This window comes from Carlito syrichta, unplaced genomic scaffold (genome assembly GCF_000164805.1).
Source record: "Carlito syrichta isolate Samal-C Ts95f unplaced genomic scaffold, Tarsius_syrichta-2.0.1 Scaffold316167, whole genome shotgun sequence".
Taxonomy (NCBI): Eukaryota; Metazoa; Chordata; class Mammalia; order Primates; family Tarsiidae; genus Carlito; species Carlito syrichta.
In genome coordinates, this window is record NW_007260263.1 from 192,536 (window position 1) to 208,706 (window position 16,171).

Genomic DNA, 16,171 nt, shown 5'->3' on the forward strand with positions numbered 1-16,171 from the left:
AACTCTGACTAGGGCAAAGCCTGTGCTAGAGCTCATGGACATTTTCTCAAACCTCGCAACAAATCTATTTTTATCTTCCTCATAAAAATGAGGAAAGAGAGAGTTTAAAGTTATTTTTCCAAGGTTACACAGATAGTAATGTGGAGAGTGGATCTAAAGCCACATTATCTAACTCATTCCAGAGCCTGCACTCCTCATCGTTATCTTTGATGCCTCTCCTGGAGAAGTCTGGAACACAGCCTTAGCAGAATCAAGGAAGGTCTGTGCTTATAGACTGAATAGTATCTCTGCATAGAAGGACAGAGGTCCCTCTTAATTTAACACTTTGAGTTTGAATTGAGACTTTACTCAACTAAAAATAGCTGACTCACCTGCCTTTAGTTTATTCTCTTTCCATTTTTACACTTTCTTTAGTTGGGGGTGTCACTCTGTCACCCGACTGGAATACAGCAACACGATCACGGCTCACTACAGCCTCCAATTCCTCAGCTCAGGAGATCTTCCACCTTATCCTCCCAGGTAGCTGGGACAACAGGCACACACCACCATATCCGGCTAATTTTTTTGTGAAGATGAGGTTTTGCTATGTTGCTCAGGCTGGTCCCAAACTCCTGGGCTCAGGTGATTCTCCTGCCTTGGTCTCCCAATGTGCTGGGATTACAGGTGTGAGCCATTGCACCTAACCTTTACATGTGTCTTAAATACAGATCATCTCACTCCCAGGCTCATGAATGTTCAGTGGCTGTTCTCAGCTTACAGGAATATGATAAACACCTCAGCCTGGTATACACATGGCCCCCTGGTTGAGCCCAGGCTCTGCCCACCCCCACTTATCTCCCACCATATCCTTCATGTAGGACCCCCAAGAAATCTCCTAGCAAGCCTAAGACCCACTTGCTTCCCTTCCCTGATGTTATTCCCCCATCTTGAAATCCTATTCATCCTCAGAAGCCAGGTCAATGTAAGGGGAAAAAATTGCATATAGAGTGACAATAAATCTTACAATTACAGGTTGAGTAATAGTAATTATAGGTGAAGTAATAGTAAAAATCTGAAATGCTATAAAGTCTAAAAAATTTTGAGCACTGACATGACACCACAAGTGAAAAATCCACACCTGACCCCCTTCGCTAGTTGCAGTCAAAACACAGACACACAGCACACAATGTTCATCCCCAAGGGTAAAATAAAATTACCCTCAGCCTATGTGCATAAAGTGTATTAAATGAATTTCATGTATAGACGGGTCCTATCCCCAAGACATCTCATTATGTGTATGAAAATATTCCTAAGTCTGAAAAAAAACTGAAATCTGAAACACTTCTGGTCTCAAGCATTGTAGATAAGGGATTATCAACCTGTATTTTAAAAATAATTCCAAATATCATTAAGTTCCATAATACTCAAGTAAGGCTGGAGGAAAGATTAATTGAAAAGGTCTCAGCCTTTAGTAAACAAGTGATTTGTATGTTTTCAATAGTAGATTCTAATTCAGTTTCAAATTAAGAGAGACTATTTAATATCACCACTACTGGTTTGTTTTTTCTCAGTGACTCTAAATCTACCAGAAGGCCTTTGCCTTTTCTCAAAGTGTAACAAATTCTACTTTATATATAATCTCTTCATGTTTAATTATAAGGATTTGAATTTACAGCACCAATTAATCAGTAATTAGATAGTACTATACCAAAAGAAATTAAACAAAGATAAAAACAAAAACACAAAGCCATTTCATCTGGTAGTGTTTCATTTACCATGATTAAAATAATCTCTGGGAAATATAGGTTAACGGAGTGATTAGTGATATACTCTTTTGACTTTTGTTGTTGTTGTCCATGACTTCCAGTACCAATGGGAAATTTAAAGGTAATCCAAATACAAAAACACTCCGACTTTACTAATATTTATTCCTGTTTTCATTCTTCACTGGAAATTTCTTTGTGATGCTCAATAATTACTTTGAAATGTAGTGGTAGATTTTGGCAATGCAAAATAAATGCATATTTTATAATTGTGCATTCTCTATTGATTGTCAAATTTTAAAAAACATATAAACCAGGATCTGAATTAATTATCAATTAGACTTCTAAAACAAAATGTTCACCTTAGGCATGTAAAATAAAGATGCTGGCTGAGTGCGGGCACTCATACCTGTAATCCCAGCACTTTTGAAGGCCAAGGCTGGAGGACTGCTTGAGCATTGGAGTTCAAGACTAGTCTGGACAACATAGACCTTGTCTCTACAAAAAAAAAAAAAAAAAAAGCCAGTTGTAGTGGTGCACATTTTTAATCCCAACTACTCGGAAGGCTGAGGCGGAAGGATCACCTGAGCCCAGGAGGTTGAAGCCGTGGTGAACGGTGATCATGCCACTGCTCTCTAGCCTGGGCAACAGAGTGAGACCTCGACTCAAAACAAAACAAAACAAAAAAAGATACAAAACAGATTGAGGGAGGAACAGAAAGTTCTCTAAAACCAAGACATAGAGGGGGAAAAAAGTATATAACATTATGTCATTTTAGGAACCAAGGAAGGGGGTGAGCAGACCTTCTCCCTACAAAGTCCTGTCAGTCCCCTGGAACAGGTGCATAGGCCTCTTCTCCTGGTTCTTCAACCTTTTGTTAGTAAGAGAAAAAGAGAAGATGGCATCTGGAGGGAGAAGTCAGCAGCCCCTGTAATCGGATCTTGGAGACCATGAGAGCAGGGGCTGGCTCGGGTATGCCCCACTCTGGGTGACCCTGGCAGCTGGGCTCTGGAGAGAACAGGCAATAGGAGGAGTATCTCCTTCAAGACCCCCAACTTATCCCCTCCCCTGTGACCACCACTACCCAGGGAGATTGAGCCCATAAAACATTCAAAGTTACCCGAAAGCACTTTGCCTTCTTTCCCTGGTGCTGCTGTTTTAAGAAGCTGCATTTCTGTAAGAAACTGGCATCACCTTTACTCCCAAGTGCAGGGATCTTGTAAATTGTGAATACTGTAAAATCTTTAAATTGCTTGCCAAATGAATGAGCTGGGGTTTTTTTCCCCCCTAAGTGTATGAAATTGTCTTGAAAACTTCTGTGGAATGAATTTCATTGTGCACTCTCAAGCTTGCTTCTTAGAAGTATTTTAATTGTTGATCTCTGAAACAAGTACTTTGTCTTTTGATGGCACAATTTGCTGAGAAAGTGCATTAGGTGCATTGAAACGAATTGTAGAAGAAAATCTCAAGTATTTCCATGTTTTGGTACCTTGGATCAAAAGAGTAAGCTTTGCTTAATAATTTAGTATCGTGGTGGACATCAGAGAGCCAATGTAGTAATTTTTTGTAATTTCACAATGAAATTAATCAAGCAGTGCCCCCGAATTAGAACCATTTGATTTTTCCTCAATTTCTTTTCCCACTGTGTTGTGAAGAAATACTATGAAGTTTCTAAGAGTTCATTGCTTTTACAAATTATACAGCACACCTGTGAATGAAAGCCACATTTGTCAAAGTGACAATTCATTTGTGGATATGGCTTATTAATCCTCTGTTGTGCTTCTTCAACTGTTCTCTAATTTGAAAATGTTCATCTCTCAGGAGGTGGTACAATTTATTTGATATCAATGTACTACGTAAATTTTTGCCTCCGATTTTAACTGAAGTCAGCTTCAGCAAGCCGACTCCAGTCTCCACAATCATTATCTGATGAGCCTTTATCCAAGGTTGACTGGCCAAAATGAATGACCCAGAGCAACCCTTCCATCTCAATGAATGATTACTAGCAGCACTTCCCTTGAACAACATGATACCTATTCCTATGACCTATTCTTCCTACAGCAGGGTGTGTAGCTAAAAAAAAGAAAAGCATAGCACTTGCCTATCGTTCCAACTACTTGGAAGGCTGCAGCAGAAGGATCACCAGAGCCCAGCAGGTCGACCCTGGGGTGGCCATGAGCGTGCATGCCACTGCACTCCAGCCCTGGAGTTGAAACAGCCCTCATTTCATTGCATTCTCCTCCAGTCTCTCCCCTCTGAGTACTGATTCTAGCTAGTGCTCAGCCAAAACCTGGGGGCCATCTGGATCACTCCCTTTTTGCATCTCTCACACCCAGTGCATCTGCCAGTCCTGCTGGGTCACCTGCCACTGGCCCCATCCTAATCCAAGCAACCATTTCCTCTCTTCTGGTCTCCTAGCAGTCATCTCCTAACTAGCCGCCCTGCTTCTATTCTGCCTTCCCTAAAATCCATCCTCTGTACGGCAGCTCAGATCATTATTTTATAAACATTAATTCTATTCCTTCACTAGGCTTTGCTTAAAGCCTTCCAGAGATTTCTCACTCCACTTAGAATAAAATCAGGCCGGGCTCGGTGGCTCAGCCTGTAATCCCGCGCCTTTGGGAGGCTGAGGTGAGTAGATTGCTTGAGCCCGGGGTTTGAGGCCCACCTGGGCAGCGAGACCTCATCTCTACAATAAATCAAAAAATCAGCCGGGCGTGGTAGCGCGCACCTGTGGTTCCGGCTACTCGGAAGGCTGAGGTGGAAGGATTGCTGGAGCCCAGCAGGTCGAGGCTGCAGTGGCCGGGAGCGGCCACTGCACTCTAGTCTGGGCGACAGTGAGACTCCAACTCAAAAAAAAAAGAATAAAATCAGAACCCCTTCCATGACCACAGGACCCCAGGTGACTAGCTCTGCTCCACTCTTTCCATCTCACATTGTTGGGTCCTCCTTCAAACGTCCACGCACCTTCCTGCTGCCTCTCCTCTCCGCGGCTGCTGCTTCTGCTTGGGGTGCTCTTCCTGCCACCTAAAGGGCAGTCCCCCTCCCCTGTCACTGTCATGTCAACCTGTTTATGCATTCCATAGCACTTGGCGCTATCAGAAATGATTATGTTCCTTTTTGGCCTAGTTACTTGTTTACTGATCATTGTTTCCTCCCACCGGCTTCTAAGCTCCATGAAGGCAAGAACTTTGTTGCTCACCACATACCACTTATGCCTAGAATGGAGCCTAGTCCATTAGCACACTCTCAATTAATAGTTGTTAGTGCCAGGCACATTGGCTCAGGCCTGCAGTCCCAACACTTTAGGAGGCCAAGGCAGAGGGATTGCTTGAGTTCGGGAGTTCAAGACCAGCCTAGGTAACATGGTGAGACCTCGTTTCTACAAAAAAATCAAAAAATTAGCTGGGTGTGGTGGCATGGCTACTTAGTCCCAGCTACTTAGGAGGTTGAGGCAGAACGATCACTTGAGCCCAGGAAGTTGAGGCTGAGGTGACCTATGATTGTGCTACTACTGTACTCCATCCAGCCTGGGTGACAGAGTGAGACTTCAACTCCAAAAAAAAAAATTGTTAGGGGAATTAAGGATAAACATATCCTTGTTTTCCTGATACTGTATGACTTTGACTGACTCCCTTAGCCTCTTGGACTGCAACGTCCTCGCCTGTAAAATAAAGCTAGCAGAGCACTGCATGACCATGGGAGTAGGTTAAAGAAGTAAACCGGGATGGCAGCATATGGCACCTTGCTTACCCAATAGCAGATGCAGAGTGAACACAGCTACCAATGACTTTCTTGTTTTACAGGAAATCGTCAGAGGAACTGGACATGGACAAGGTGACAGCAGCAATGGTACTCACCAGCTTGTCAACCAGCCCTTTGGTCCGGAGCCCTCCTGTGAGGCCAAATGGTAAGCCTGGGATATGGGACTGAGGGATGAGCTCTTTGACCACAAGCAGGGCCACTCTTACCGGAGTCTCACTTCCGTCCAACACCATGAACAATTAGCCCTCACCCATTAGCAGGAAGCAAGGGGATGAAATGGAGGCCCCAGAGTGGTCAGCCTCCTCCTCATCTTCCCAGAGAGCCTGCTGCCTCTCCATCATGTGTCTGTTCATCCACCTCACATTTACTGAGCTCAGTTACTTGGTTTTTGCCTTTCCAGAACGTGTCTTTGCAGTACTTGTGATCCTTTTGTCTCGGGTAAATGCAGATTCATCCAATGAAAATTAATGTAGATTAATCTAATGAAGTTATTTACCATAACATTATTTCTGCTTGGTTGGAGAGGTAGTTGGATCAAAGACCTCTCAGAAGATTAAATATTTTCTAAAAGCAGACACCTAAATCAAATAGAATTATTTGGTCTATTCTGTTAATCAAATAGAATGATTTGGTCTATATATTTATCAGACACCATACTAGATGGTTTGAATACATGATTGAAAAACAGCATCCACCCTTCCTGTAGTGCACAGTCTCTTTGGGGGGGGAGACTAATCAATCATAGACATATTCATGACTAGCCTTTACTGAACACATACTATGTGTGCTTTATCTCACATAATTCTCACAACAACTATATAAAATGTTGTTACCACTATTTTAAAGGTGAGTAAACTGAGGCTCACAGGGATTCATTGGCTTATAAATGCCAGAACTGAAATTCTACTCTCTATTTTTCTGATTCTAAATCTGTTCTCTGATCATCCAATTCTCTAAATCGGGAGGACAGACAGTAGTAGCTGAAACTGGAGAGGCTGGCAGGAGCTCTGTGAGGAAGGGGTCATGTCTGTCTGGAGAGGAGTTTGGTCTTTATTATAGTGATTCTGGCACTGGAAAATTTGATTAGGTTTACCAGCTCCAAAAAGACAAAACTGTGGTGGTCACAGGGGAGGTGAATAGGACACGACTGAGAAATGTGAAGAAGGTAGGATTAACAGGACTTGGTGGTAGACAGAGAGCATGAAGGAGAAAGTGTGTCAAGGGCGACTTCCAGGAAGTCGGTGGGCTTCAGCAAGGGGAATCTGTTGCCTGAGATGGGGAACAGAGGCCCAGACATAGATCTGTTGGTGAATGTTTGGGGCAAGAGATGGGGTGGCTGAAGGAGACAGTAGGGTCCTCTGGAAGCATGTTTAGCACACAGTGACTGAGGATCGCTCACAGGGCAACGTCTGGTGGGGATTTAGGCACAGCCTGGGAGGTCTGGGCTGATGATACAGAATTAGAAGGCAACATTTTGAAGCTATGAGAGTAAATGAGATAACCCTGAGAGAATTTTGTAGAAGCCAAGTACAAGGAGAAGATGGCCAAGGGGAAGTGGTGAAGCTCACTATCATGTGAGAAACTGGCAGAGGAAAAAGAGCCCAGGAAAAGCCTAGGGTGGCCAGAGAGGTAAAGGGAAACCAGGAATGTGTGGTTTCAAGGAAGCCAAGGGAAGAGGAGGTTTCAGGGAGAGGTATCCTAGGCTTCATAAAGTTATGTGTGAAAAGGACTGAATTTTGTATTAAGAAGGTCACTGATGGCTTTGGCAAGAGCTTTCACAGAGGAATGCAAGCATGAGGTGTTAAAATAAATGTGTTGAACATCCACTGAGTCCTCACCAAAACTTTCTCCAAACTCATTAAAAGTGGAAATAATGATCAAAATGCTGGAAAACAGTTCAATGTCATGAATCTGTGGTACCCAGCAAATGATACACCTCAGCCTTGACCTGCTGGGCTCAGGTGATCCTTCCACCTCAGCCTTCCAAGTAGCTGGAACCACAGGCACATGCCACCATGCCCAGCTAATTTTTTTATTTATTGTAGAAATAATGCCTCACCAAGTTGCCTGGGCTGGTCTCGACCCCTGGGCTCAGCAATCCTCTCGCCTCCACCTTCCAAGGTGCTTGGATTACAGGCATGTGCCACTGTGCCCAGCTTAAGGTTAGAATTAAAGTTAACCTTTTGATTCTTCAGTGTAAACTGTTATTAGCACAATAGTATTTCTGTGTTCATTTATGGTTTAAAAAATAACCACTAATAACCCCTAATTGTCTGCTATCTCTCGTTCAGTCTGTAACAGGAAGCAAATTCTTAAATAGGGAAAGCAATTTAGGAATAAAGGATTTTCTCTAGAATTACTGTATATCAGTGTATCTTTGGAAACTGTTATGGTCCTTGTCTGTGCCTGAAAAAGGTCATTCTATCAGGAAGTAAGCTTGCAAAGAGGTTAAGAGACCAGCAGTGCCTGTCCACATTCTTGGCAAATGTTTGTTTAACGTAAGGAGGCTCTGTCCCCAAGAATATTATGAGTCAGCTCAGACTTTTTTCTGAAAAATTCATTTCCATTCACTTGATCCTTCTGATTAAATAGTGTTTCTAAAGGAATGTCATTTACAAGTCAGTAAACAAATTAACTTTGGGCATTGACATGAAGCCATGTAACCACACAGTACTAGTAGTAAGTTCTCAAAATGACTTTAGTTCCTCCCATGTAACATGATTACACATCCAGCACCATGAATTTAATTTTATTTTTCAAGTGCATGCTGTAGTGTATTTATAAGCCACCTGGACCTGCCAAGTGAGTTTTTCACACCTGGTAATGTCACCTAAGTCCTTGCATAAGGCTCCTCTTAATGTCCTGTAGTACGAATGGAACGTTCTTGTTTATCATAGGCGACTCTGGTCCAGTGAGTGCATCAGTCTCTGTGTAGGCTGCAGGGAGTGAGACCTTCATTTGGTTTTGTTGATGATGGCCAGGGTGCAAGCCTGCATAAATGACCATTTGATTCTAAAAGAACCTTACTGTAATAAGATGAGTAATTTACTTCTTCCATTTCAACTTAAAACTTTACTCCTGTAACTTAACTTCTTACTTGACATGGTCGAGGAATATGCTGGGAATCTCTAATTAGGTGAAAATAGGTAACATTTCTCCATGAATGCTAGCCTACCATTTGTCCTCACTTCATTACTAATTATATAGACCTCAACAGTATTTTTTTAATGAGGCATTTGGGGATTTTTTTTTCCTTCTTGTAGTTAAAATATAGTTTTAATATATTCAAAATGCACATAAATATGGAGGAGAAGTTTTCCAAAAAGGAAGTAGAAATTATACAAATGCTAATTAAGATTATGCATCTTGAAAGGTAGAGCAAGCCTTCGGTGATTAAAAGAGCACTCAGAAGACACTGTAACTGGGCGATAATCTCTCCATGTTAGCAAATATTTCATAATGTTTCCCACCACATGTGGAAAGGTAAAATTCAGCACCAATCTCATCAGTAATTACGGCCAATAAATTCTTATCCCAGCCTTGCCAGAGAGAGGAGGATGTTCACAGCACAGGGCCTGCATGCACTGAGAAGAGGGCCAACATGCAGGCCGGCGCTTGGGCACCAGGCCCATCAAGGATACTTAAATGGCAAGCAACGTAACTTTCTGCGGCCTTAGGGTCCTCATCTGTAAAATGGGGGTAATAATCCTTACTTTAAGAGATGGATGTTGCGAGAATGCTTGAGATTGTGCCATGAGCTTTGTAAGATGTAAAACAAAAAATATAGGGCACCGTTATTTATTAAAACAAGCAGAATGGGAAAATGACTTCAGATAACTATCCAGAAATTATTTCTCTTAGAATCTTAAACCTTAGACCCACTTCCTAGAGATGTATTTTTAAGAATCACAGTCCTGTAAGAAATCCTCTCTTTAAAAAAAAAAAAAAAAAGTTGAAATTGAAGGGGGGCGGGGGTGAGACGGAACCCTGTGACCAATTTGGGAGAATGCTCTTCCTCTCTTAGCAAGCCTGCCGTCGGTAAACCCAGCGCTCCGCACACGTAGTAAACAAGAAAATCTATTTTTTCCTTTGCCTCATATATCCTCAGCAAGGAACTCGTGTGGCGCAATTCAAAACCCCTCAGAAAGCCCTTAGCAAAGCCTGCTGTCATGCGGTTGCAGTAACTAAGCGTTTACAGAGTACGTGACTTTGGGGAGGAGGAGGCAGAGGCAGAGGCAGAGGCAGAGCGAAAGCTGGCCCAGCGGCTTGCAGAGGACGGAGCGGGCCGCGAGGGGCCGGCCCGGCCCCCCACCCCGGCCGGGCGCTCACGCCTGTCTGTGTTGCAGAGGGCCTGAGCGGCTCCTGGAAGGAGGGCGGCGGCGTGCCTTCCAGCAGCAGCAGCAGCGGCTACTGGAGCTGGAGCGCCCCCAGCGACCAGTCCAACCCGTCCACGCCGTCGCCGCCGCTCTCGGCCGACAGCTTCAAGCCCTACCGCAGCCCCGCGCCGCCGGACGACGGCATCGACGAGTCGGAGGTCAGCAACCTGCTCTTCGACGAGCCCATCCCCAGGAAAAGAAAGGTAGGCGTGTGGCCCCCGCCCCCCCCTTCCCGGTGGCTTTCTGTCCCCTTCGAGGGTCGCGTGTGAGTTCCTCCAGCCCACCCGCCCTTTCTGGAAACAGGAGCCCCTGGCTCTCCCCCCGCAGCGCTCTCCGAGGCTTCCAAGTAAACTGTCGTGATGAAAGGCCATTACAAATGACTCGAGTATGGAGATGCTTTCCCGAAGTACGCACAGGCACCGTCATCCTCCGGTTACAAATTGCTAGCCTAGGACTCAGCCAGTAACTGGAAGTTGGGAAATGGGGCTTCAGGCTTGGTTGGGTTTGAACTCACGTTCTTTCTGGGACTGACCTTGTGTAGATGTAAAATGTGATGAATATCCTTTTCTCTTGTCTGTTGCAATCTGCCTTGGAGGATTCTTGGGAAGAATATTTTATATCTCACTTTTATATACCCTGGTGTGAAATATATGTGAAAGCTGACATACAAGCATATGCCCATGCTTACATACCAAAAATAATATATTTACTCAATTAAAAGTGAAAAAGGACATCTAATTAATTGATTTAACCAAGTCATTGATCACTTTTAATATTTTTATTTAGTAAAAATCCATACTTTTATTTAATCAGGGAGGGTACACATTTCACTGGCCCCTGTCGGCAGGTTAGAAAGAAACAGAGCCACCATTCAAACCCAGAATTCCCTGAGCCTCAAGCTCATATTCTTTTCATTCTCTTTAGGTACATTTAAACTATCACGTTCACTCGCAGTTTTTCAAAAACATTTCATAGCATAAAGCACTACTACTTGCCAAATCTAGAAATTGTTTTGGCATTATTAATATTTTTTTTCGAGTTGGAGTCTCATTCTTTTCACCCAGGCTGGAGTGCAGTGGCACGCTCACAGCCACCGCAGCCTTGACCTGCTGGGCTTAGGCGATGTTTCTGCCTCAGCCTTCCAAGTAGCTGGAATTATAGACACACGCCGCCACACCCGGCTAGTTTTTGTGATTTATTGTAGAGATGAGGTCTCACCCAGTTACCCAGGCTGGTCTCAAACTCCCGGGCTCAGGCAGTCCTCTCGCCTCGGTCCTCCAAAGTGCTGGGATTACAGACTGAGCCGCCGCGCCTGGCCTGGCATTATTTTTTAAATTACCATGTAAACGTGAGACTGTCATTTCACATACTGGCTTTTAAATGTTGCATCGGTCGCATCATTCTTAGTGACCATTCACAAACAAAAATCCAGTAAAAGCTCTGAGGACTGCAGTGCCGCCATTTTTTTCTCCCCCAATTCATTTCAAAGAGGAAAGCCAAGAGATGGGCCTGATCCAACAGCACCTTCCCTCCTTGCGTCCCCAGCATCACTCGGCAGCGCGTTTAACAGTGAGGTGGTACAGGCATTCTCTCTGGATGTGCCTGTGTGAATAAAGGCCAGCGTTTTTTGTTTTTGTTTTGCCCAGAGAAGGGGACATTAATATAGTCCCCTGTCCTTCCCAGAGGCAGTGACCTGAAGAGTTACTCTTTCACACTGGTCCATCGTGCAGGGGGCAGGAGTTGTTCTAGCGTCCCATAGGTCGGCCCCAGGGACACCAAGTCTTCACTTGACTGGCACCTGCAACAGTGCCTGCAGGCCAGATAGCAGCAGGGACCTGAAGTCTTGTCCTGTTGCTTCAAACTGCACACTTTCTCTCTGGGGTTGTCTCAATGTACAGTCCTGACTCTCATCAAGCGTGGCCCAGGGTGGTGGCAAGGACTCTCAGGACAGGGAACCCTGATGTTATTTAAGGTGCGTTGCTGAAAGCTTGTCAAAGCCTTACATTTCTAATGTAGCCACTAAGCCAAAATTCACACTCTTCCTTTAAAATTAGGTTGCATTAGCCAGGCACATATTGAAGGTCTACAGGCTTTAACTAAATTAGAGGAAAGTCCAGTCACCAAAGGAAAAAGAAGAAAAAGTTTTCATCACAAAGTGGCGTTTATTTGCAGGCCATTGGCCTACTCCACAAGAAGCGGGGTAGTAGGAATGAATGAATGAATAAGAGCCATGTTGATCCTCTTTCTTTATGATGTCTCCTTCTGCTCAGACTCTGGATTTCCCCGAATGGCACCGATAGAGTGAAGCTCATAGCCACTGATTTTCACTGTGTGGATTTTACACAGATCAGTTCTTGCCTTGGCCTTTTGAACCTAAAGTTACTTCATTTATGAGCTTAAATAGGAGCTTGTGTTATGTTATTGTCTGTGGAGCTGTATGTTCTTTGACCTGTTTTATATATTTTATTTTAATTTCAATAGATTTGGGGGGTACAAAGTTTTTGGTTACATGGATGCATTTGGATACTGGCAAAGAAGTCTGAACTTTAAATGCACCCACCCACCCCCACCTGCGCACCTTGTACCTGAGAGGTGATTTTTCGTCCCTCCACCCCATCCTCCTGCCCCTTCAGAGTCTCCAGTGTCCTTTATAACATCCTCGATGCCTTTGCAGATTCTTAGTTTAGCTCCCACTTATAAGTGAGAACATGCGGGGTTTGGTTTTCTGTTCCTGAGTTAGTTGACTTAGGATGATGGTCTCCAGTTCTATCCAAGTTGCTGCATGACTTCATTCTTTTTGCTAGCTGAATAGTATTTTATAGTGTGTATATACCACATTTTCATTATCCACTGATCAGCTGATGGGCATTTAGGTTGATTCCACATCTTTGCACTTGTGAATTGTGCTGTGATGAAAGTTACTTTGAATAGTGAAAATAGCAAAGTGAGACTGTTGCTATTCACTTTTTATTTGTTAAGTGACCCAATATTTCTTGAGTACCCATGAGCAAAAAATGCTTATTGCCCTGAGAATAAAGCATAGTTCCTTCCTTCAAGGTATTGAAAGTTGGGTGGCTAGAGATTGATGTCTAAGGAAGCAATAATATGAGTGATAAATGTTCATGGTGTGATAGAACACAGTAACTGTAATACTCTGTTATTTTAGATGGTTTTTAAAAATCTTGTTCCAAAAGATTACTAAGAGTTAAGTTAATTTGCTTAAACCTGACAATACTTTCTAGTTGGTGGAACTTTCTGAATTCATCTTATTTTCTTCTGCATTGCATTAGATTCATAAAATCCATTTGAAACACATGGGCAGTTGTGATGGTCACATATTCTGTGGGGATTATTTGAGAATCTTCTACGTCAGTTTTTTCCCAAACCGCGAGTCTCAATTCACTAGTGGGTTGTGAATCAATTTAATGAGTCGTGAACAGCACTCTTTAATTAACAGGACAGAATAGAGGGTACTGTACATAATCAGGGTAAGTACTGTTTCTTGACTTTTTTTTTTAGTCATGTACTTTCGTGTGAGCGTGTGTACTGTTTCTTACTGTGGCTCGTTGTCAAAAAGTTTGGAGGCTTCTGTTCTAGGCTAGAAAGAGATTATATGATGTGGTAAATTTAAATGCCCTGATTGGAAATCAAAAAGAGCCAAATTCTTAACTCTCCCTTGAGGCCCTTAGAGAGTTATTTCACCTCTCTGATCATCAGTGTCTTCATCTGTGAAGCAGACAGACAGGTATTACCACACCTCTTTCAGGACATTCATGAAGACCAACTGATCATAAATGCAAGAAGTGTAATAGACATCTGAGGCCCCCTAAACAAAGGGGGAGGGGATATGGCCTATATCTGGTTAGGAAGCAACAGTCCTGACCTTCCTCATTGTTATGGAAGCTGTCTGCTCCCACTCTCGAGGAGATCCATTGTTCCACTTGTAGAGGAGATGAAAGTGTGAGGTGTACTGGTAGACAAGGCCTTATTGCTAATCATCGGTAGTGAGGAAGAAATGTATATTTGCATATTTACAGTTTACCAAATGGTTTTAAGTGCAGCATTTCATTTATTCATCCTCAAAATCTTTGGCATATTCTTACCCCCATTTTGCAGAAGAGGCTCATTGAGGTTTATGTAAATTGTCCAAGATTGTGTAGTTGACAATGTAGCAGAGATAAAATCAGCAAAGAGGAGACTGTTGAGGCAAGTTAAGAATCCACATTTCGCCAGGCTCAGTGGCTCAGCCTGTAATCCCACGCCTTTGGGAGGCTGAGGTGAGTGGATTGCCTGAGCCTGCGGGTTCGAGACCCACCTGGGCAGCGAGATCTCATCTCTACAATAAGTCAAAAAATCAGCCGAGCGTGGTAATGCATGCCTGTAATTCCGGCTACTTGGAAGGCTGAGGCGGAAGGATCGCTGGAGCCCAGCGGGTCGAGGCTGCGGTGGCCGGGAGCGGCCACTGCACTCCAGTCTGGGCGACTGAGTAAGACTCCAACTCAAAAAAAAAAAAAAAGAATCCACATTTCCTTCTGTCCACAGAGGAGAAAACATGGAGGAAAAAAGTCAGACGCAGCTACAGCCAACACTGCGTGGCAGGGTGGGAGCAGGGTGTAGAAGGTTCAGAAGGAAATTAAGAGCAGAGGTAAAACTCCAGGCTGTCTGCCAAGAGAGGTGTGACTCCCTACAGGAAGCATCCACCCCTCTTACGAGAACCTGCAGCCAGAATAGGAGGGAATGCGAGAATGAAAGCCTTCTCTCTCCTATCTCTGGAGGTCAGCCAGCCACTTTGTCAAGTCTGGTTCTAGCAGAATTTTTCTCTGGGATTTCGAGATAGACTCATAGAACTTGCAAGCTCAGAGAGAACCCTGGTTGTGTGAGCCAGGACTCGTAGACTTTGAGGAGGTGCAATTCCCATTATGACCACAAGGTGATGCAGTGACCCTAAATACGGCCACTCTGGGAGTCGGTGGGAGAAATAAATTCTCCCGGAATCAACCATCAATTCCACAAGACCTCTAGAAAACAAAGTGTTTTTATATTTTTATATGCTCTTTCTATGCCAGATTCCTGATTCCGTCAGATTCCAGATTCTGTGCATTCCAAAATTGGCGCATCAGCTCCTATATTTATGTGACCTAAACAAGTCACTTAGCCTCTCCCAACCTGTTTTCTCTTCTGTAAAATATGGTTGATGGTGGCACCATATTGATGTGGCTCTTGCGAGAATTATATGAGAGGATATGTGAAAAGCAATGAATGTTAGCTGCTCAAACTTTTCTTTTCTTTTGACCGTGTGGCACCCGCCTGGATGGGAAACTGGAGAAGAATGGGTATTGGGGGATGGAGGTGCTCACCTCCACCCTCTTTTCTGACCCACACTGACCATCCCGATGCCACAGTGGCTCAGGACAACTCTGGAACCCCTCAGCTACCCTGTGCTCCTTTGGGAGCGCACTGAGAGGCCCCCTGCAATGCACGGGGCGGCCGCAGCGTGACAGTTGCAGAATTTCGGGACATGCAAGGAAACCTGACTCAAGACTCCATATTTCAGAACATTGCTGGCACCTCAGAGGCAATTACTAAGTGCCCGCCTCTGTCATCATTATTTCAAGGGTGTCTCGACCACAAACAGTTTTACCTGCGTACTGGGGAGAGGCTCAAATCAGAGAAGAAAGCACTGAGTTAACATAAGGCGCTTCAGCAATAGTTGCGCAGTAGTAAACAATGAATTAATCATTTGCTGCACTCTACGTCTTCAGTCTTTCAGAACCGAAAGGCAGTGAATCACTTTAAATTGTGAATGACTGCTCCAAAAAAGAAAACAAGCCTGTAAAGCCCTCACGAATAAGCATGTTGCCAGTCTCTCCACTGACTTAATTCCTAACCCACTAATTTCGAGCAGAGGGTGCCTTCTGCAAGAACTGCTGCTCCAGAAATAGACCCATCTGTTAGGACTGCTGCGGAGGGCGGTGCTGAGAACAGCAGCAGCTCAGGTCAACTGCACGGGTGTCTTGGTGATGACACAGCATCGTCAGTGGGCCGGGGGGGGGGTGGGGGGGGGGGCTGCTGATTGGCCTCAGAGGGAGGCTGAGGGTGTGGAAGAGTGAGTTCCAGGAAACTTAGCTAAGAGATCTTAGAGGAGCCTGCCGTGCAGTACATAGGCTCCAGGGTAAGAGAGTTCAAATGAATCCAGAAATCTAGCGCAGTCTCAACCTTTCCAAGTGAGAAGACTGCTCAGTCATGTCTATCCTAATGTACAGGTGACTCCAAAAATGAGATACGCCC

General features: G+C 44.1%; 1 protein-coding gene across 1 annotated transcript in view; it reads left to right on the top strand.

Annotated features, from left to right (window-relative positions):
- The first annotated feature begins 5,528 nt into the window (after nucleotides 1-5,528).
- ZNF704 (zinc finger protein 704) overlaps nucleotides 5,529-16,171 on the top strand; it is a 42,729-nt gene continuing 32,086 nt past the window's right edge. The window contains exons 1-2 of the mRNA XM_021706863.1: nucleotides 5,529-5,652; nucleotides 9,854-10,086. Of these exons, the coding sequence (XP_021562538.1) occupies nucleotides 5,529-5,652; nucleotides 9,854-10,086 (357 nt within the window). The remainder of the gene's footprint in view (nucleotides 5,653-9,853; nucleotides 10,087-16,171) is intronic.